Raw genomic sequence first — 19,877 nt, 5'->3', positions numbered from 1 at the left:
GGCGGCGCTGACTGCCTGCTCCATCCTCCTGTTGGCGTAGAGGCTGTGCCCAGGTGGGCATCATCCGGGCCCTGACAGAGGGCGGCATCCCTGCGTACGTGCTCGGACGTCCACCAGGGCCTTCACAGGCGCCCTGTGCTCTGAGGAGTGGAACTACAGCCAGATACGGATCCGGGCCAAGCAGTGGGCTGAGGTGAGGGGCCCTGCAGGGCCGGGGACGCAGGAGGGCATCGAGACGGACGTGGCTCTGCAGGGCTCTGGCCTCAGAGCGTGGCTTGTTGGGGCAGGGAGGGCACAGAGAAGCAAGGGCGTCAGTGTTGTGGGATGGGCTCTGGTTCATGCCTGGTCTTGAGTTGTAAAGGTGACTGAGGAGAGGTTAGTGCACCCACAGTTCCCCGCATTTCCACACCCACCCCACAGGGCCATGGGGGCACCAGTGCCGGTAGGCAGGCAGGGGGCAAGGCCTAGGTCGGGGCCCTTATTGGGGTTTCTGTGGGAAGGGCAAGGCGGGGCAGGGCACACAGCTTAAGATCTGCCCGTTCGAATAATTCCGGCGGGTTTCTGGGCATAGCTGCCTGGCACCTGGCCCTGGGTGATTCAGGCTTGGGATGTGCGTTAGACACAGGTAGTCGGGTGTGGGCTCTGGAAGGGCTGGGTGAGCCCAGGTCTGTCTCTCTCCCCCGGTGTGCGGGACCCCAAATGCCAGAGCATCAGGGACACAGAAAGTAAGAAATATACGTCGTTGGTACAGTTGGTCCTGCGGTGAACGGACGCCAGGGGACAGTCCAGGATCTGGGGACCCACCCGGGCAGGCGGGCTGCAGCCTGCCCTTCTCAGGGCTCTGCTCGTTTTTTGTGGAGCAGAATGGAGCCCTGGCTGAAACCAAGAGTGGGCTCAGAAGTGTTGGCATTCTCATTTTTAAAAGAAAAGATGGGCCTCCTCTGAGCAGAAGCTCTCAGAGCAGGCCATCTGCCCGATGCACAGATCCCCAAGGCGCCCAGTCTCCCTGGGGGCTGCGGGCTGCTCGGCTCCAGTCACTAAGGACAGCCTCCGAGGGCAGTGGCCGCGGGGGACGGTGCTCTAGCCTCAGCAAGGGTCTGCGTGCAGGTCGGGCAGAGCTCTCCCACGGGTGTGGAAACAGCCAGGGGGCTTCGGGCATCATGTCCTGCCACCCTGAGTTTGCGCTGGGCCAAGGGAGCCCACTGGGCAGCCACCCTGTGGGCCATGGGGGATGGACCCCCCAGGCTGCTCTGTGGTCCCACCTGTTGGCACGTGGAGGGGGCACGGTGGGGTGGCTGCGGTGCTGCGCAAGGGCCTCCTCGGGAGTGAGGGCCTTGCTGCCCGCAGAGGACACCGGGGATGTCCTAGGCTGTCCTGGTTCCCTGTCCTCCAGGGGCACGTGTGTGCCTTCTGCTCGTCCACGAGTCTCAGTGAGAGCGGCTGGGGGCGCGTGACTCACCCCCAGCTGGGGGCCCACGCCCACTTACAGCCCGTCCCAGCGTCTGTCCACACAGAGGCAAGGAGGACCCTTCCTCTCCATCCCTGACCCCTGAGGAGTCAGGCATTCTTGGGCCTGTGCCCTGTGCTCACAGGTCCTCACTGAGGAAGGATGGGCATCGGTCCTACCAGAGATCACGGGGCTTTGGCAGTGAGGGCCCGTGGTAGGGCTGCTGCTTCCCAGGATCAGAGGGGTGGAGCGTCTGCCACGGTGGAGTGTGAAGGCCAAGCCCAGGCCAGCCCGGAGGGGCAGTGGTGGATGCTCAGCTGGCCCTGGTCCTGGATGGGCCTTGTCCCAGTGAGCCTTGAGCCGTCCCCGCTGAGCGGGCGGTGAGGGCCCAGCTGGCCAGGCCTGCCCGGGGTCAGCAGGCGTTCCTCTGGGACCTCCAGGCCCTGCCATTCAGGCCACAGTGTTTGCTCCCCACAGGCTTCTATTCGCAGAAAGCGCACGTGAGTGCCCAGGTCCCTGCTCCCTTCTCCTGACACAGGCTCTTGGTGTTCCCTCGGGGTCGCCTGCTGCCGGTGCCCAGAGAGGGAGGCGGGGGATGAGCCCCTTCTCCTCTGCAGAGGCCTCACACGTGCCCCCGTGTGCCACCCCCCAGGATGTGATGTCGATGGTAAAGACCATGCTGGACCTGACCTACCCCATCCCCTCTGTGTTCGTGTTCTCGGGGGCTGGCTGCAGCAGAAGCATCTGTAGTGTCTTCAAGGACAGGCAGATCGAGGTGCACCCCCAGCAGAGCCCACGGCCTCAGCCTGCCTGGGCCTGGACACCCTGGGCCCACAGGGTCGAGGGCTGGCAGCCGGGGGTGGTCCCTCTGAGTCCCGTTCCCCTCACAGGACCTGTGGGTCCCCTAGTTCACCATCACCACGGACATCACAGCCTCTGCCATGAGGGTCCACACAGATGGTGAGCACCTCCTCCCGGGGTGCAGGCTCCCCAGCGGGGAGGGGCGTTAAGGGGCCAGTTCCAGGCCAGGCCCAGGGAAGCCCCAGGATCTCCCAGAGGAGGCAAGAGGCTCGGGGAGATGTGAACAGAGATGACTGCTCTGGGCCCAAAGGCTGAAGGGTGCACAGGGAGAGGTAGAGATGGGACGGGGGCAGAGGGGCAGACTGAGGGCCCACTTGGGTCACAGCTGCGTGTGGGTCGGAGCAGAATGCTGAGGAGAGAGCCCATCTGTGGGTGGGCGGCTGAGGCCCTTCTCCAGGCCAGAGTGTTTTGGGAGCCCCTTGAAATGTGTCTGCTTAGAAGTGAGTGGGGTGGCAGGGCTGGCAGAAGCTCACGGCAAGGGGAGATGTGGGCAGGCCCAGAGCAAGCCCGGCCCCCCTGGGCTCCGTCTGAGGGGGAGGATGTCCAGGAAGGGTGTCATCTGCCCGGGCCTGGTGCTCTCCGCCGGAGGCCAGACGTGCAGGGCTCAGGACCCATGTCGGCGAGGCTCTGAGCCGAGGGTCCAGGGCAGGAACTCACCCTGGGCAGCGAAAGGCTCCTTTCCTCTCCCCCGATCCCTCTGGACCCCCTCCCAGGCTCACTGTGGAGGTACGTGCGTGCCAGCATGTCCCTGTCGGGCTACATGCCCCCACTCTGCGACCCCAAAGATGGACACCTGCTGATAGACGGGGGCTCCATCAACAACCTCCCAGGAACTGTGGCGGATGGGGGGCGGCCGCCCGGCCCCGCCTCAGCCCCACCGCTCCTGCGCGCTGGGGGTTACGGGCGTGCGCACGCTCGGCGCTGTGTGCTCCCAGCAGATGGCTCTATTTGTCGGCTAAGCAGTGCTCAGAACCAGGCCAGGTAGAGGGGCCGGCCGCAATTAGGGCCCGTCTGTGCCCACAGTCAGAACTAACAGCCTGCAGGTGTCGGGTCTGCTGTGGGCAAGGCCCCTCCTGGGGCACACCTGTCACCTGTTGGACAGCTCTGTGCGCTTGGCCGACCCCCTCCGCAGGCCCAGGTGTGAGGGTGGAGAGGAGGCCCTCCCCACCCTCCAAACCCTCACCCCCGTCCCCCCACTCTCAGCGCCTCTCAGGCAGGCTCTGCCCCCAGCCCTGGCTCCACCCCAACTTCCCCCAGCTCTGACCCGTCACCCCAGCCAGGCTCCCGCCTGGGGCTCTGCATACCTGTCCCCATTGGTGACCAGGCCACTTCCTCCCCAGCAGATGTGGCCAGGTCAATGGGGGCAAAGGTGGTGATTGCCATCGACATGGGCAGCCGGGATGAGACAGACCTCACCAACTACGGGGATGCGCTCTCCAGGTGGTGGCTGCTGTGGAAGCGCTGGAATCCCTTGGCCACGAAGGTCAAGGTGGGGGCCCAGCCCTGCCTACCCCAGCTGCTCCTCCCCACATCCTGGCGCCTGTGTCCCTGAGACCCTGAGATGGGCAGGGAGGGGGTGCACCTTCCAGGCTCTGGGTCCAGGAGGGTAGTGGTCGGTCACTCACCATCCCTGCCCGCCTGGGACCAGCTCTGGGAAAGGAGCCAGGCCTAGAGGCTCCACACACCCCAGGACCCCTGGCTGGGTGCCCAGCCTCCCCCCAGGCCTAGTAGAAATTGCCTCCCCTTGGGGGGAGGGAAGGGGAAGGAAGGGCCAGGGCAGGAGGCTCAGTGGCTGTGCCCAGATGGAGGCCAGGGGCCACGCAGGGACAGGAGAGCCACACTCAAGGGCTGTGACACGGCCGGTGTTGAACATGGTGGAGATCCAGACGCGCCTGGCCTACGTGTGCTGCGTCCGGCAGCTGGAGATGGTGAAGAGCAGCGACTACTGCGAGGACCTGCGCCCCCCCCCCAACAGCTACGGCACCCTGGACTTCAGCAAGTTCGACGAGATCTGTGTGAGTGTCCAGGCCGGCTGCCCCTCCCAGGCCTCCCTGCTCTCGCGTCCCGATCACGGGGTTCCCGGTGTGTGTGCAGGAGGTGGGGTACCAGCACGGCCGAACAGTGTTTGACATCTGGGGTCGCAGTGGCATGATGGAGAAGATGCTGCAGGATCGGTAGGGGACGAGCAAGGTGAAGGCGTGCGATGTGAGTGCCTGAGTTGGCACCCCTCCTTCCTCTCCCACTCCTGTGACCCGTCCTCTGCTGCCCAGTCCAAAAGAGAGGCAGGGCTCCCTGCAGCCAGCAGCACGTTGGCACACCCTCTCAACTGCTCAGGCCTGCAGGTTCCCCTGCCCCGCCCCAGGGGCCAGAAGACAAGGGCAAGGGCAGTGGCCCTGGGGGCTGTCTCTTGGCCTCTGCCCCCCTTTGACTCTCCACCCTTGAAGTGCTCACGTGGGAGAGGATGTCACTGTGGGTGGGGGGCTGCTCAGGACTCTGCCTGTCATCCGTGCCCCACCCGCATTCCAGGGCTAGGACCACAGAGGGTCATAGAGAGGGTGGGGCCGGCTGCGGTCAGGGGCTTCGCCAGATGTCTCCTTCGCCTCTGCCCCCAACGTGCTCACCTGCCCCAACGCCTCCTTCATGGACCTCACTGAGATCGTATCACGTATCGAGCCTGCCAAGGTGGCTGCAGCAGATGGTGAGTTGGACCCCGGGCCATATGCCCACACAGCTGAGGATGGTAGTGGCAATGTCCCCTCCTGACCCTTGACACTCTCAATAAGCCACCCTGGCCACCAGGCTCCCTCTAGCAGCCCCTGGCCCTGGTAGGCTGCATATGGGGACCCATGCCGGCCCCTGCCCCTGCTCTCAGGAGGATACCTGCATGGCCCTGCTCTCTGCCCAGATGAGTCTGACCACCAGACCGAATACAAGGAGGTGCTGCTGGGCAGCCCCAGCCGACCTGGGCTCCGACTCAGTGAGCTGCCCGGACACCCTGTGCTCCCCAGCTGAGCTGCTAGCTCCAAGGGCTCCAAAGCAGGCCAGCTGCTCCCTCCCTGCTGCCCTCCTGGCTTGCCCCCACCTTGACCTTGACCGTGTGTGCGGTTTGCTTCCAGGAGGACAAGCCCTCGCTTTGGCATCGGCACTCCCGTCTGGCTTCCCCTGAACCATCCCAGGACTCCTCGTCCCCCCTGGCCCTCTGACCAAGATGGGTAGAGGTCTCTGCTCTGATGCACCCTGCAGCCAGCAGCTCCTGTGGGTGGGTTTCAGAGAACCAGCTGGCGCAGCTCCTGCAGCTCTTCCCCAGCCTGCCAGGGAGACCCTGCTGGGGCCCAGGGCCCTGCTGGCCGGTGTTGGAGTGTCTGGGGCCTATCTGCGCCGGCCGCTCCTGGTGGGGCACTGGGTCCTGGCATCCCCTGCACACACAGCAGTCCTGGGGGGCTGTGTCGGCCCCTGCGGGCCCCCTGAGGCCTCTGAGATGTCAGAGCCCCTGATGCTTCTGCTTAGCCTGTCAATAAAGGTAGATCTGATTGTGTGGGACATGTGGTCCCTGTGCCGAGGTCCCCCGGGCAGGGGGCAGCACCAAGATGGGCAGCCCCACAGTCCTGAGGCTGCAGGGCGGAGTGGTCACCATGCGGGGACCCCAGGACCCCAAGCCAGGCAGGCAGGACACCCAAGGTCTGGGGTGCAGCTGGGATCCCCCCAAACCAAGGATGAGGCCCTCCCGAGCTCTCAGGCATTGTTTCCATTCTGTACACACAAGAGTCTTCCCTAAGATGATGCCCACACCTTACTTTTCAGATCATTAAATAGCGCCAGGGGGGTCCTTTTGTACAAAAAAGGAGACCTGTCAGCTCTATGACTTTGGAGTCCACGATCCCTGCAGGTCTCGGAGCAGGGCACATGGGTCTGCGAGAGCAGGGAGACCCTTGACCGGAGGGCCCAGGACCCTGAGGTCGGGGGAGCGCAGGCCTCAGTTTCCCAGCTCCGGAGGCAGCTTTGAGAGGGCGGAGAGATGGTTGGTCGCGCCCCCTGCCGCCCAACCCGGCCCCCTGGCCCCCCGCCCCCCCACCTACTGCCGGCGTGGTGGGCGAGGCTTCAGCGTAGTCCCTTCTGGGCCCCGCCCGGCTCTGACGTTACGGTGGGCGGAGCCTTCCTCGCCCTGCCTTGGCTGTGGACGGCCCGGCCCCAGCCCTGACGTAACGGGGGCGGCCCCGCCGAGCCCCGCCCCTTCCCTGACGTCGCGGTGGGCGGAGCGCCACCCCCGGGCCTGGCAGTGCTGTTCGGTGCGGCGGAGCGCGCGGAGTGATCGGCGCGGCCATGCGGAAACCGAACCCGAGCCCAAGCCTGAGCCCGAACCCGAGCCCGATCTCCGGCGCGGCGCGGCTCCCCCGACGGAGGCGACGGGCGCGGGGCGCGCTCTGAGGCCTGGGGATGCGCCGCCGCCTCGACCATGGGCGCCGTCGCCTCCCGGAGGAGGGCGCTGCGGAGCGAGGCCATGTCCTCGGTGGCGGCCAAAGTGCGGTGAGTGCGGCGGACCGACCGCCGGGGCCAGCGGCGCCCCCGCCCCCGCCCCCGCAGCGTGATCGCAGCCGGCGCCCCGCCCCCACCTCCGTGCGGTTCCCTTCCCTGAGGCTGCGGTGGGCGAGCTGCACGACCTCACGACCCTCACACACACTGGGTGGCAGGGGCTGGATGGAAAGCAAACCTGGGCCCAGGTCTGGCCAAGGTGCACCGACACCCAAGGGTCCCCGAACTGCGACCTGCCAGCCCTGGGCATTCTGAGGTGGGATGGGAGTGCTTGCTGGGGGTGACCCCTGAGCCCTCCCTTGCTGGCGCCGAGGGCCTGGGTGGGGTGGGGACGCCAGGGTGGGTGGTGTGCACTGACGGCGCACCCCGCTGTCCACCCCTCAGAGCAGCCCGAGCGTTTGGCGAGTACCTGTCCCAGAGTCACCCCGAGAATCGAAACGGTGCAGGTAAGGGCACGTGAGACAGTGCCGGGACGGGGTCCACCCACAGCCCCCCATCCTAGGCGAGAGGATGCTGTCTCCTGTCCAGGTCAGGCCCAGCCCCTGCGCACTGTGGGGCGTGAGCAGGCAGCTAGTGCCCTGCTGGGCTGGCTTCCTCACGCCCCCTGCCCCGCCTGGCCCAGAGCCCCAGGAGGAGCTCCGAGTCACTCATCACCACGGCACCCACCCAGCTTGGGCTGTTGGCATGGCAACAGGCCTCCTGGCACCCCCAGGACTGGCACCACTGTCTCTGGGGGCCAGCTGGTAGGGAGGAGGGGAGAAGTTGGCACTGGGCACATGGGCGTGGTGGCAGGCTGGGAGGTGGCCTGCTTGTTTCTGGCCCCACCCCATCACCCACAGGTAGCACAGCCTGTCGCCCACACGCACGTAAGAGGGGCTTGGGGCCCCGATAGGCGTGAGACGTGAACCTCTAGGGGGAGTGCGCAGCTCAGAAATACCTCTTCTGAAGTCATCAGGGCCCACGGTTCGTTCAGCGGGCCAGGCACCCGCTGGGTATTCATTCCCTGCCTTCAGAACACCCGGAGACTGGGAGGGCAGGGCCAGCAGGCCGCAAGCTCACCTGGTGCCTCTCCCCCAGACCACCTGCTGGCTGACGCCTACTCTGGCCACGACGGGTCCCCCGAGATGCAGCCTGCCCCCCAGAACAAGCGCCGCCTCTCCCTCATTTCCAACGGCCGCTATGAGGACAGCCTCCCGGAGGAGGCCGTCAGTGGGAAGCCGGCCGGCGAGGGCCCCCAGCCCCGTGTGTATACCATCTCCGGGGAGCCGGCCCTGCTTCCCGGCCCGGAGGCCGAGGCCATCGAGCTGGCTGTGGTGAAGGGGCGGCAGCAGCGGGAGCGGCACCCCCGCCACCATAGCCAGCCCCTGCGCACCAGCCCGGGCGGCAGTCGTGAGGACGTCAGCAGACCCTGCCAGAGCTGGGCGGGCAGCCGCCAGGGCTCCAGGGAATGTCCTGGATGTGCCCAGCTCGCCCCCAGTCCTTCCCCTCAGGCCTTTGGGCTGGACCAACCGCCTCTGCCTGAGGCCGCCAGCCGCCGCAAGAAGCTGGAGAGGATGTACAGCGTTGACCGTGTGTCTGGTGAGGGGGCTCGCTGGGGGCCTGGGCAGCTTCAGGCAGGATGCTGGTGCTGGGGTCGGCCAGCCAGCAGCGAGCACTGTGAGGCTTGGGCAGAGCAGGGTGCCCAGGTCACGGCCTGCAGGTGGCGACCTGCCGCCACATCCCGTGCCCCACCTCAGGCCTCACAGTTGGCTTTAGCCTTGCCAGCACCAAGTCACCGGAGGAGTGCTTCCCCGAGGAGGGGGCCTGGGAGGGTCTTAAGGGTTGAGCAGGTAGAAAACCTGGCTGAACGGGAAGATCGGGCTGCCTCCAGGGAGTCCTGGGGAACAGTCCCTGCCCTGGGGCCCACTCACCAAGGGAGGCGCATGATTGCCTGGGCCCAGCCAGCTAGTGGGGCTCGCCCCAGGATGGTCGAGCTGTGCCGGTGGCTGCGGAGCCCCGGAGGCCTGCTGTCGGCAAGAGGCCTCCCTGGGACATTCACGTGGCCCCACGCTTCCTGGCTCTGAGGTTGTCATCTCCTGAGAGCAGAATTCTACCTAGCAGACCTGGCACGTCCTCTCAGGGCACCTCTTGGGCCTCCAGATCAGCAACCCAGCTGGGCCTCAGGGCACAGGCCTGGGGTGTGGGCAGTTCACCTCCACGATCTCATGTTCCTCTGATGCACCCAGGCCAGGGGCTGGGACGGGGGTCAGGGAAGAGAGTAGAGCGACCCACTCTGTCTAGTGGCTGTAGGGACCCTGGGAAGGGGCGGTCTCCACCTCGCCCTCCGAGAAGGGTCTGGGAGAGGGGAGGTCCAACCAAGTGGACGCCAGAGTGGGCCGCAGAGAAGGCCCTGGAGACCCCAAGGAGAGGCTGCAGCCATTTGTCCCTGCCCTTCCCCTCCTGCTTAAATGGAGACAAAATCAATCCTTTCCCTGGGCACCCTGGAGGCAGGCTGTGCTCTCAAAAGAACACTTGTCAGCTGTGGGTAGCAGAGGGAGAGCCAAGCAAAGACAAGCGTCACCAAGCCGCTGAGCTGTTGTGCCTTGAAGAGCTGAGCGGACACCCAAGCCTGCTGGCCCTGCGCCGGCCTCCCGACCTGGGAGGCGGCTGGGGAGCCCTGGCGCTTCTCCTCCACCGTCTGTGGCAGAAGCATCCCCTTCCCCGACAGGTGGGGGTAAAGGCTTCAGGAACCCCTGAGCCAGCCTAGTCACTGCTCCTTTGGTCTTTTCCAGATGACATCCCCATCCGTACCTGGTTCCCCAAGGAAAACCTCTTCAGTTTCCAGACAGCAACCACAACTATGCAAGCGTGAGTCCCGTCTGATGTGTGCCGGGCCCAGGCCGGGCGCCGCCTTCCTGGTGCTCAGGAATTACTGCCGGACCCTCTCCCGTCCTGAGCCCACCTGCGTGGCTGCTTCTGAGCAGCCCCGTGTGCCGTGTACCGCCAGCTCTGCCTGAATGTGTCAGCCTGAAGGAAGGCAGGCCTGGCTGCTCTGAACTCCCGCTGCCCCTCCCCCGCCCCACCCCTTCCCCACTGCCCTGTCCCTCAGTCCCTCCAGTCCGTCCATCCTGTCCTGCGGGGACCTGGCTGGGGGCTGCAGCTGATGCAGCCACCAGCAGAGGTGCTTCACTGCCCTGTGTCACCCAGCTCCGCCTTCACACACGCCCCAAACAGCGGCCCACTTGTGTTTCGTGTGTTGCAAGCCATCACAACTTAGTCCCCTGGGGGCGTGCTCTTGACCTTCGCACAGCTGGGTGTTCTGTCAGGGCTTCCTTTCAGGGAGGGACTCTGCTGCAGTGTCCCCGATACCAGAAGCTTCCTCCTGCGTGTGCTACCCTGGGGCGCGCACCACCGCCCTTGGGCCGGATGGGGGCCGCTACCTTCGCTGCTGGACCCAGGGTCGGCAGGGCACAGTCAGGCCTCTGTGCGGCCTGACAAGGTCACAGCATCTGGTGGCCTGGGCCACGGTGACTTCCGCGTCTGCTGCCCTTGCAAGGGCTGGCCTGCGGCATAGCCGGCACCCTGCTGGTGCCTGTGTGCCTGTGAGGGATCCTCCAGGTCAATGACAAGAAAGGAACTAACTGAAGGGCGGTTGGGGGTCTGAGGGTCTCTGCTCACTGTGTCTTCTCTCTCACGCTGCCCCTTCCCGCCTCGACTCTAGCATCTCGTAAGTACCGTGTGGACCTCGAGCCTGAGGGCAGGGCGGTTGTCCCTGGGGGACTCTCCCACCCCCAAGTAGGTTGGGGCAGGCCAGGGACCTGGGCCTTGACCATGAGGGCGTGCTGGGTCCCAGCGAGCGCCAAGGCTACAGCAGGGCCTGCGGAACTGGGCCGAGGACAGGGCGAGGCAGGCCAGAACCTTCTGCCTGGCCCAGCGCCCTGGATGCCCCGCTGGGCCCTGTGCTCGAGCCTCTGTCCCCACGTCTCTGTCCCTCTTGCCTGCGGCCAAGGGCAGTGCTGACTCGTGGTGGTTTCCCAGGGTGTTCAGGGGCTACGCGGAGAGGAAGCGCCGGAAACGGGAGAATGATTCCGCGTCTGTAATCCAGAGGTAGGGCCTGCCAGCCACTCGCCACCAGGGTCCGTCTCTTGTCTGTCCTGGTCTAGCCTGGGCCCACCCAGCTCAGCAGACCTGATGGGGGAAGGGCGGTGGCGAACACTGGCCTGGCCCTGCTCTGGGGACGCGGCAGGCAGGAAAGGTCAAGTGGCCTGAGCCCCTAGGCCTGTGTTTTGGGGGTACAGTGACAGCTGAACTGCAGCCAGCTGGCCCCCCTGTGCCTTTTTCTGGCCCTTGAAGCCCGGAGCAGTGGGGTCAGCAGCCAGGCTTACCCTCCCTAAACCCCACCCACCTCAGAGATGTGTCCAGGAAGCTTGTCTGTCCATCTTGGAAGTTGGGCTTTGGCAGGGCACAAAGTTTGGAGTGAAGGAGACCTGCTTCCGAGGTGGCCCAGGGACACAGCGGCAGGGGAGGGGGCAGCTGCCAGCCCCTAACCCACCTCCCGCTTGGGGACAGTTGTGCTGCCCTGGCCACCGTGCGCAGGAAGCAGGAGCCCTTGACCACGGGGGGCGGGAGGCTCTCGGGGTTCAGAGTACCTGGGCGCAAGGAGAGAAGGGAAGCGTGGGCAGCGAAGGTGGGAGACCCGAGTGCACAGGGTCGCCGAGGGAGCTGTCCTGGGAGGGGATGGGGCTGCAGGAGGAGGCTGGCTTATCGTGCCTTTGTACTGGCAGCAAAGGGGGAGCCCGGGAGGAGTCTCAGGAGGAGAGGGACTGGGTGGGATTTGCCTGTGGGAGAGCTGGGGGCGCCGGGAGGGCATCCCTCACGGCAAGGGGCAATGTTGGGACGGTGGCCAGCAAGCAGTGGGGAGGGGAGCGCGTGGGACGGGGCGCCACCCTCGCGGCCCTCACCAGCCCCCGGTGCTTCCGCCCCCAGGAACTTCCGCAAACACCTGCGCATGGTCGGCAGCCGGCGGGTGAAGGCCCAGAGTAAGGCCCGGGAGCGGCGCGGGCGGGCGGGCGGGGGCGCGCTGTTCTTGGCCGGCTGGGGCTTTGCGTGCTGCTCTCTGCGCCCCAAAGGCCCGCGTCCCCAGGCCCCGCTGCAGCCCCGCGGGCGGGCACCTTCCCACTCCCAGGCTCCGCCCCAGGGCAGGGCCCCGCCCCTGCACTCAGACTCCGCCCATGTCCACCTAGCACTGTCCTTGTCCGCCGTCGACCGTCCGCACTCCCCACTCCCGCTCCTCCCGCCGCAGTGGCGTCCTCCACTCTCCGGACCCCCTCACGGTCCCCACGTCCTCCCCAGCCAGCCCCTGTCCCTGTCCCCCTCGTGTGGCTGCAGGCCCCGCCCCTAACGGGTTCTGCTTTCGCTGCAGCGTTCGCCGAGCGGCGCGAGCGGAGCTTCAGCCGGTCCTGGAGCGACCCCACCCCCATGAAAGCCGACACCTCCCACGACTCCCGAGACAGTAGGTGCCCGGCGGCGCAGGCCAGCGCATCTCTCCCAGAGGCTCCCCTAGGCCCCCAGTCCTGCGCTCCCACCCCGGGGGAGCAGCTAGGCTTCTGCGCCTTTGCTGAGCCTCAGTTTACCAGATTCGGGGGGGGCGCCCTGGCACCGCCGATTTTCTGGGCAGGGGTAACTAAGGGCTGCGGCTCGCTGGGTGCCCTGGCCTGGTGCCGCCCTCATGCCCGAAGCCTGAGGAGCAGTGCCAGACTCCTCCTTGGCCCAGGTGACAGGCACGCCTGGCTGGAGCTGACCCTTGCCCTCCGGCTCCCACTGGCCTTGCACCAGGGTCCACCGCCTTCCAGCCGCCAGCCTTGCCAGGCTGCTGGGGTCCTCAGCTTGGCTCTCACCCACCCTGGGTTTCCCCCTGACCTGGAGGACCCTCTGGGACAGGGCTTGCTGGCTCTGGCCTCCACGCATCTCTGGGGGTTGCAGCCGGGACAGGAGGCGCTGCAGCTGACCCTCAGGCCCGTGGCACATCTTGCCCTACAGGTAGTGACCTGCAGAGCTCGCATTGCACCTTGGGTGAGGCCTTTGAGGACCTGGACTGGGAGACGGAGAGGGGCCTGGAGGCTGTAGCCTGTGACACTGAGGGCTTCGTGCCACCCAAGGTCATGGTGAGGCCCCACACAGCTGTTGCAGGCTGCTCAGCAGTGGGGAGGGGGGGTCTCAGGGGGGCTCCTGCTGCCCACTGGCTCCCAGGCGGCCAGGGCACTGAGTGGCCCCCTTGTTGTTCCCAGCTCATCTCCTCTAAAGTGCCCAAAGCTGAGTACATCCCCACCATCCTCCGCAGGGACGACCCCTCCATCATTCCCATCCTCTACGTGAGTGCCTGCCCAGCCCCCATCGCGGTGTTGGGTGGGGGGTGCTGCCTGAGAAGGGCTCTGACGTGGGGCTGGCTTCCATCTGTCCCAGGACCACGAGCATGCCACCTTCGAGGACATTCTGGGTAAGTACTCCGCCCCCCCGCCCTCTGGTCTTGGGGCTGCTGGGGGCGGCACTCACACCTCTGCCTCCTGCAGAGGAGATAGAGAAGAAGCTGAACGTCTACCACAAGGGGGCCAAAATCTGGAAGATGCTGATTTTCTGCCAGGTAGGGCTCAGCCCTTCCTGCCCAGGGGTGGGGGGTGGAGGGTGCCACCTCCCTGGGCATGCACGTTTGCATTTGCACGTGTTGAGGGCAGCGGTGGTTGGACACCGGTGCGCGGCCCCGTCTGCTAACTGCAGTCTCTCACAGGGCGGCCCAGGACACCTGTACTTGCTCAAGAACAAGGTGGCCACCTTTGCCAAAGTGGAGAAGGAAGAGGACATGATCCAGTGAGCTGGGGGGAGCTGGGAGGCTGGGGGGCTGGATGCAGCACCTGCTGGGGCACCGTGTCCCCGCAGTGCCTCCTGTGATGCCCCCTCACACCTGGGGGTCGGGCTGGAGGCCACCTGTGACCACCCCTCCCCCGCCAGCTTCTGGAAACGGTTGAGCCACTTGATGAGCAAAGTGAACCCGGAGCCGAACGTCATCCACGTCATGGGCTGCTACGTCCTGGGGAACCCCAACGGGGAGAAGGTATGGGGCCCAGACCCCAGACCTGTGAAGGGTTGGTAGAACCCCCATTTCTCTCCAGATTCCCTTTCCCTTCTCATCCTCCCAGAGAAACCCCCATGCCTGGGCCTAACCAGCTGGGGGCGTCCTGTCCCCCACCCCCCATTCTCCTCATCCCTCTCTCTTCCCCTGCCCTGAGCTCATGGCCCACCCCCTCTTTTCAGCTGTTCCAGAACCTCAGGACTCTCATGACCCCTTACAGGGTCACCTTCGAGTCCCCCCTGGAGCTGTCAGCCCAAGGTGAGTTTGCCGGGCTGGTCCCCAGTTGTGGGGTGGGTTCCCGGGGGCGGTGGCCTGAGCCCCGGCCTCGCCCCTCCTGCCTCAGGGAAGCAGATGATCGAGACCTACTTTGACTTCCGGCTGTACCGCCTGTGGAAAAGCCGCCAGCACTCGAAGCTGCTGGACTTTGAGGACGTTCTGTGAGGGGCGGGTCCACCACCCGGCCGCTTCCTCGGACCAGCGACGGGGGCTGGGCCGCTGTGTGCTGCCCAGTACCGTGTGGGTCCTGGTCTTCACGGCCACTTCAGGGCACCCTCAGACGTCGCTCAGGTTCCCTCCCAGGCGTCTGCTCCTCAAGGCATCACGGGTCAAAGAGGTCCCAGCCCCCGCGCCTGGGAGGAGCCACCGTGGCCGGTGGATGTTGACCGGGTCTAGGCCTCGGCTGGAGGCCGCAGCTCTGGGGCGGTTCCTGTGCAGGGTCATAGAAATAAGTGCAATTTTCTACAACCCCTGAGACGATTCAGAGGGAAGCAGCATCACTGGTTAACTAGTTAAGTGCTACGTTACTAGTAACGGCGTAGACCACCCGGCTCAGCGTGTGTTCAGGACCTTGTCTGCCCCAGCGCCCCAGCCCTGCCGTATCTGATCACCAGCACCAGGGCGGCCCGCCTGCCCGGCCTGGCTCCGTCCCTGGCCGAGTCCCTGATCGTCTGTGCTCGCGCTGCTCTCGCCACCCCGCTTACCTGGCCTCGGCCGCGCCGGCTCGGCAGGGGTGCCTGGGCAGCAGCTGGGGGGCACACCTTCCTTTCTTTCAGAGCGGGCCCTGCCTGCTCCCTGGCCTCCCAGGCCCGCCCAGCTCCCTGCTGCTGTCCAGCTCAGCTTTTGGCGGCCGAGTTCTGAAGGCCTCTCCTAGTGCAGAGCCCTGGGGTCTCGGCGGGGCCTGCTGGGGCTGGGTCCTGGTGGGTGAGAACCCTGCTGCACTCCACGTAGGGGCCTGGACCCTGCAGCCGGGGCCTGAGAGCTGGGTGGCCGGTGTGCTGTGGGCTCGAAGCCTGGCCCGTGGCCCAGTGGGTGGGCTCTCTTGTACATAGCTGGGGCTCGGGGGCTGGCCCCCCTTTGCAGAGCCTGGTCTGAGACACCTGGCTGTGCCCCCAGCCAAGGGGGGGCGGGGGCTGAAAAATGTACGACTTTCCTTAGAGTGACCATTAAATCTGATTCTCTGCTGCGGCTGCCGCGTGGGTCTCCTCTCTCAGCACCCACCGTCCACTGCCTCCCTGGGCCCAGAAGATTCTGGGCCCGCTGGTCTGAGGTTGTTGCTGTGGTGGCTGCCTGCACATCCTGGCCTGGAGCAAGGGGGCTGGAGCGGCTAGGCCTGCCCTGCCAAGGGCACACTCTGCGAGAGGTCTGGGGACGGGGCTCCCAGGGCTCCGGGGAAGCGTCTGGGGAAAGAGCAGGTCCTTGACACGGCTGCAGGATGGGGTCCTGCAGAGGAGCCAGGTGAGGTCGGGAGATGAGGGCAGAGACACCCTCCTCCTGCAGCCTCTGCCCCACTCCCGGGCACAGAGCGGAGGGCCATTCCTTCCCTCAGGCCATTCTCTGCATGTGGTCAGCAGTGTGGCCAGGCTAGGAGGTGGCTAGGAGGTGACCACAGGACCAGCTGGCCATCACTAGCCTTAGTCATCCCCAGATGTGCCCATTGCCACCACCCTCCCCTCCAGTGGCCAAGGTGCTTTGGGGTCCAGCCAGGCTTGGCTACCCTGGTGGCTCCTGGTCCAGTTGCCTGTGGGCAGATCAGCAGGTGCCAGATGGGTGCATCCAGGGCCACCAAGGGCTGGGGAGGGCGGGGGGCTGCCAGGGGATGGCGTGGGTGAGGGCTGGGGGCCTGGAGGCTGGCAGCCTGGCATCAGGGGGTGCTGCCAGGAGAATTCATGTCCGGAAGAAAGCCCACGCAGGCCACGAGGATAGCTCCCGGCGTGACCCAGCTGCTCTCACCGTGTGCTTCGAAGGCACGATTACCGTGTGACCTGCAGGCCTGACCCCGGGGCTGCCAGAAGCTTTGTCGCGTGCCCCTGCCCCTCCCCCAGACTGACGGGGGACCCTGTAGTCGAGGGACTGGGGCTGCGGAAGCAAGTGGGCTTGCCCCACAGTCTTCTGGGTCAGCTGCTGTGGGTAAGGGCTGGTGAGGTCCGCCCGTGGGAGGCTTGAGGTCTTGCATCTGGTTCACAAGGTTCCTTCCCTCACACCCCATAAGCACCAACCAGCGTGTTGGAGAAAAGACATGAAGCCCAGTACAAATGAGGAAGGCGTTTTGGGAAAAGAACAAAACCGAGGGGAGGGGTGGCAGACCCGGAGACAGGCTGGGTGGGGGCGGGGCAAGCTCAGGTCTCTGTGGCCTTCCCCGCACACCCAGCCAGCTGGGAACCCGCGGCAGCAGCCAGCGAGGGCTGGGGGAGCAGTATTGGCGACTAGTGCGCGAGGAAAAGGCTTAAAGTCCTTAGCATGTGAGGAGTTTTGATGTATTGACAAGAAAGAGACAAAAACCAGCAGAGAAAAGTGGGTAAAGGCCTGAACTGACAACTCGCAGAGGAGAAAGTCAAGCGGCCGATGAAAAGCCAGTGAAGGGGAAGAGGTGCTTGCTGCCTGTTTGTTTGGCAAAAATTTAAAGGGTATGAGTCACCCTGTGCTGGTGACTGTGTGGGGAGGAGATCATGTGAATTGCCATAGCCTTATTAGAAAACAGTCTGGGAATAGCTCTTAAAATATAACTGGTAAACACTGAACCAGCACCTCCCACTGGGGCCTTCTGCATGGATGTCCATGTCCCACAATTCACGCCCTTAACTGGGGCAAGGCCAGATCATGTGGACGGCTATCCTGGAAGAGGCAGATTGTTTAAAAGGCTTGTTGAGGGAGAAGTATGGTTGGGCCTGCAAGAGGCCCGAATACTCTCTGTTTAAACTGATGAGGTCAAGCTCACAGTGATGAGGTGTGTTCCGCTCACCCACTGTGACACACACGCCTTTATAATGTCTGATGTCCAGTCCTCACCTCCTGGTGACAACGTGGACAGAGGTGGCCCTGGCCTGCCCTGTCTACCTGTGCGGCTCTCTCCAAGCCTTGCAGTGTGCATGCCCCAGCCTACGTGGCCAGGCTCACCCCCTCAACCCCAAACAGCCACCCCCCGTTACCCCCTGCCCTGGATGTGTGCCCTAGAGGGACAGACCCCACCCTGGGGAGGACAGACTCAGGGCACATCTGCGTTGTCTAGAACCTTCCATCACCATTAGGATGAAACTCAGATCCACTGTTTGCCCTACTATCCGGAAGGGACACGTTGTGCCTACAGCTCCTTTAGGAGGTCTGTGTGGGGGGAAGAGAGTCGCACTTGAATTCCCAGGGAGGGATCTCCAGAGACCAGGATTAGGAGGGAGATCATCAAAGCCACTGTGGAGGCACCCTCCTGCTGGTCCCACCCCACGCAGCTGTCACCCAGACAGGGCCAGGGTCTTTCTGGGGACCCCAGGAAGGCAGTCGTGGACTAGACGTGCTGTATTCATTGGACATGGCTCAAGGGCCAGGAAGGGAGACCCTGGAGGGGGCTGGGAACTAGGGACCTGGAAAGGTCAGGAAAACCACCTGCAAAGGTGTTTATGAGCCCCTGGACCTGCTCCCAGGCCTGTGTGGACCTGACCCAACCAGCGCCCTCAACAGTGGGCCAGCCCATTCCCAGACCCACCACTGGGGGCGCAGCTAAAACCCCAGCATCCTCCATAGGATGGAGGCAAGACCCCAGTCTCAGAGTGGAATTCAAAGTACTAGAAACCAGAAGAACTGTGGCACTTGCAGAACCATGAAGAGCTTGACCAGCAGGTACCAAGGATGAGAAGACACAGGTGTTGAAATTATCTGACAAAGACTTGGTAGAGCTGTTGTAAAGATGCTCACATGAGCTGTTGATCTAAAATAATAAAACAGCCAGTTACTTTACCAGCAATATGGGTTTATTCGGGAACAGTAAAGAACTGGAATTCAGGACAAGCAGTCTAAGGTGAACCACAAGCAAGTGCAGAGAACAAGGGAGCAGAAACTCTTTTATAGAGGAGAAGGTGGGGTTGGGAGGGGCTGTTCTAAACAAAGTGTCAGTTGGAGGAAACGGAGTTCGCAGTGTGGTGGCTTTTCATTGGCTGAACTGTGATGGTCTCTCATTGGCTGGGCTGTTGCTGGGCGGGGAGAAAATCTTCCTTTCTCCTGCTGGGTAGTAAGTAGTAATCTTCCTGTTGGGCCTGCAATTGAGGCTGCACGGTAGGCCGTGGGCGCTCCCCCTTCTGGCCTCCTGTTAAATAAGGTTTCTGTTTATTAATTTCCACGTTTCTCCTTTTTGATCAAGATTTTTCTCTGAAAGCATTGCTTATCAAAAATCAGTTTTTTTGGGCTTCCCTGGTGGCGCAGTGGTTGGGGGTCCGCCTGCTGATGCAGGGGACACGGGTTCGTGCCCCGGTCCGGGAGGATCCCACGTGCCGCAGAGCGGCTGGGCCTGTGAGCCATGGCCGCTGAGCCTGCGCGTCCGGAGCCTGTGCTCCGCAACGGGAGAGGCCACAGCAGTGAGAGGCCCGCGTACCGCAACAACAACAGCAACAAAAAGATCAGTTTTTTATGGATTCAGTGACTTTTTGTCCATCATTGCCAGGGAGGACCTTTCCTGGGTACCGTGTCCCTCCTGGAAGGGAGAGTGCACAGATTGGAAACCTCTTGAGGTCACATTCAAGTAACAAGGAGGGGTAGGAGGGAGATCTCTCAGGAATTTCCCATCTAAAGTCTGTGTCTTAGAATAGTGAATACAGCAAGGGAACAGTCAACACAGAAAGAAGTAAGCACTTTGAGAAGGCACAGTGCAGGAATAAACATGAAGCCGTAGCTGATAAATTTTCCCCCAAATAGCAAAACTTCAAGGACTTTTTATTTATTTATTAAAATTGAAGTATAGTTGATTGACAGTGTTGGGTTATCAAAGACTTATTCATTTGAAACTAAATGTTTGTCAATAATACAGCCTGTAGGTTACAAATTTAGACCATGAATTTGGATAAGGATCCGGAGTCAGTTAATAGTCCAGATGAAAGAGAGAGACTAGTGTGAATTTGAAACCTAACAGGCCCGGTTCTGATATCTGGTCAGATGTCGTCTTCTTCAATTCGGGGAAATCTTTACTTTCAGGTCCCCAGTCGGTGCGCAGCTTCATTCAGGCATGAGTCACCTGAATCCAGGGGTCTGTTCCTCGGAGTTTGACAGCACAAGGGTGGGTTAGCAGTGCCTGGTTCGGGCCTTCCCGGTGAGGGTGAAGGGGGTCCTTACGGGTCTTTTCCAACAGTCTCCGGGCTGCAGGTGCGATGCTCAAGCTCTTCGTCTCCCGGGAGTGTGCTGTGAAAAGGTCGCTCTTCCAGGGCATGACTACTTCCAACAGACGCAATCAGGCCTCTATAATATTGAGGTGTCCCTCCGTTTACCAGCAGTGGGTGAAAAGAGGCGGGTCTCAGGTGCATCCGAGGTCTGGTGACTGTCTCAGGGGTGAGAGTTTATGAGTTCCAAAGGGAGTGGTCTGAGATTGAGAAGGATAAACGGCAATGCTTTTGGCCACGGTAGTTGGAGAGTCTCTGTAAGTTTTGCCAGTCGGGTTTTAATAGTGCGATTAGTGCATTC

At 63.6% G+C, this 19,877-nt stretch overlaps 1 protein-coding gene across 16 annotated transcripts in view; it reads left to right on the top strand.

The window, feature by feature from the left end:
• The first annotated feature begins 241 nt into the window (after positions 1-241).
• Positions 242-19,877, top strand: part of NSMF (NMDA receptor synaptonuclear signaling and neuronal migration factor) — a 36,787-nt gene continuing 17,151 nt past the window's right edge. The window contains exons 1-19 of one of the 16 annotated variants that reach the window (XM_049711179.1): positions 4,148-4,323; positions 4,403-4,513; positions 4,835-5,006; positions 5,425-5,567; positions 6,110-6,832; positions 7,223-7,284; positions 7,916-8,416; positions 9,610-9,685; positions 10,856-10,924; positions 11,804-11,856; positions 12,240-12,333; positions 12,861-12,981; positions 13,105-13,188; positions 13,280-13,313; positions 13,387-13,457; positions 13,602-13,681; positions 13,823-13,925; positions 14,126-14,201; positions 14,287-15,407. In XM_049711179.1, coding sequence (XP_049567136.1) covers positions 6,762-6,832; positions 7,223-7,284; positions 7,916-8,416; positions 9,610-9,685; positions 10,856-10,924; positions 11,804-11,856; positions 12,240-12,333; positions 12,861-12,981; positions 13,105-13,188; positions 13,280-13,313; positions 13,387-13,457; positions 13,602-13,681; positions 13,823-13,925; positions 14,126-14,201; positions 14,287-14,384 — 1,593 coding nt within the window. In that variant the 5' untranslated portion in view covers positions 4,148-4,323; positions 4,403-4,513; positions 4,835-5,006; positions 5,425-5,567; positions 6,110-6,761 and the 3' untranslated portion in view covers positions 14,385-15,407. Of the gene's footprint in view, positions 4,514-4,834; positions 5,007-5,424; positions 5,568-6,109; positions 6,833-7,222; positions 7,285-7,915; positions 8,417-9,609; positions 9,686-10,855; positions 10,925-11,803; positions 11,857-12,239; positions 12,334-12,856; positions 12,982-13,104; positions 13,189-13,279; positions 13,314-13,386; positions 13,458-13,601; positions 13,682-13,822; positions 13,926-14,125; positions 14,202-14,286; positions 15,408-19,877 lie in introns of those variants that run through there. The other 15 variants (XM_049711166.1, XM_049711172.1, XM_049711174.1 and 12 more) reach the window with 15 other exon arrangements.

The sequence above is a fragment of the Orcinus orca genome, chromosome 6 (assembly GCF_937001465.1).
Source record: "Orcinus orca chromosome 6, mOrcOrc1.1, whole genome shotgun sequence".
Lineage (NCBI taxonomy): Eukaryota > Metazoa > Chordata > Mammalia > Artiodactyla > Delphinidae > Orcinus > Orcinus orca.
Note: the sequence above shows the minus strand (reverse complement) of the source record. Positions and strands in the feature narration are given on the sequence as shown.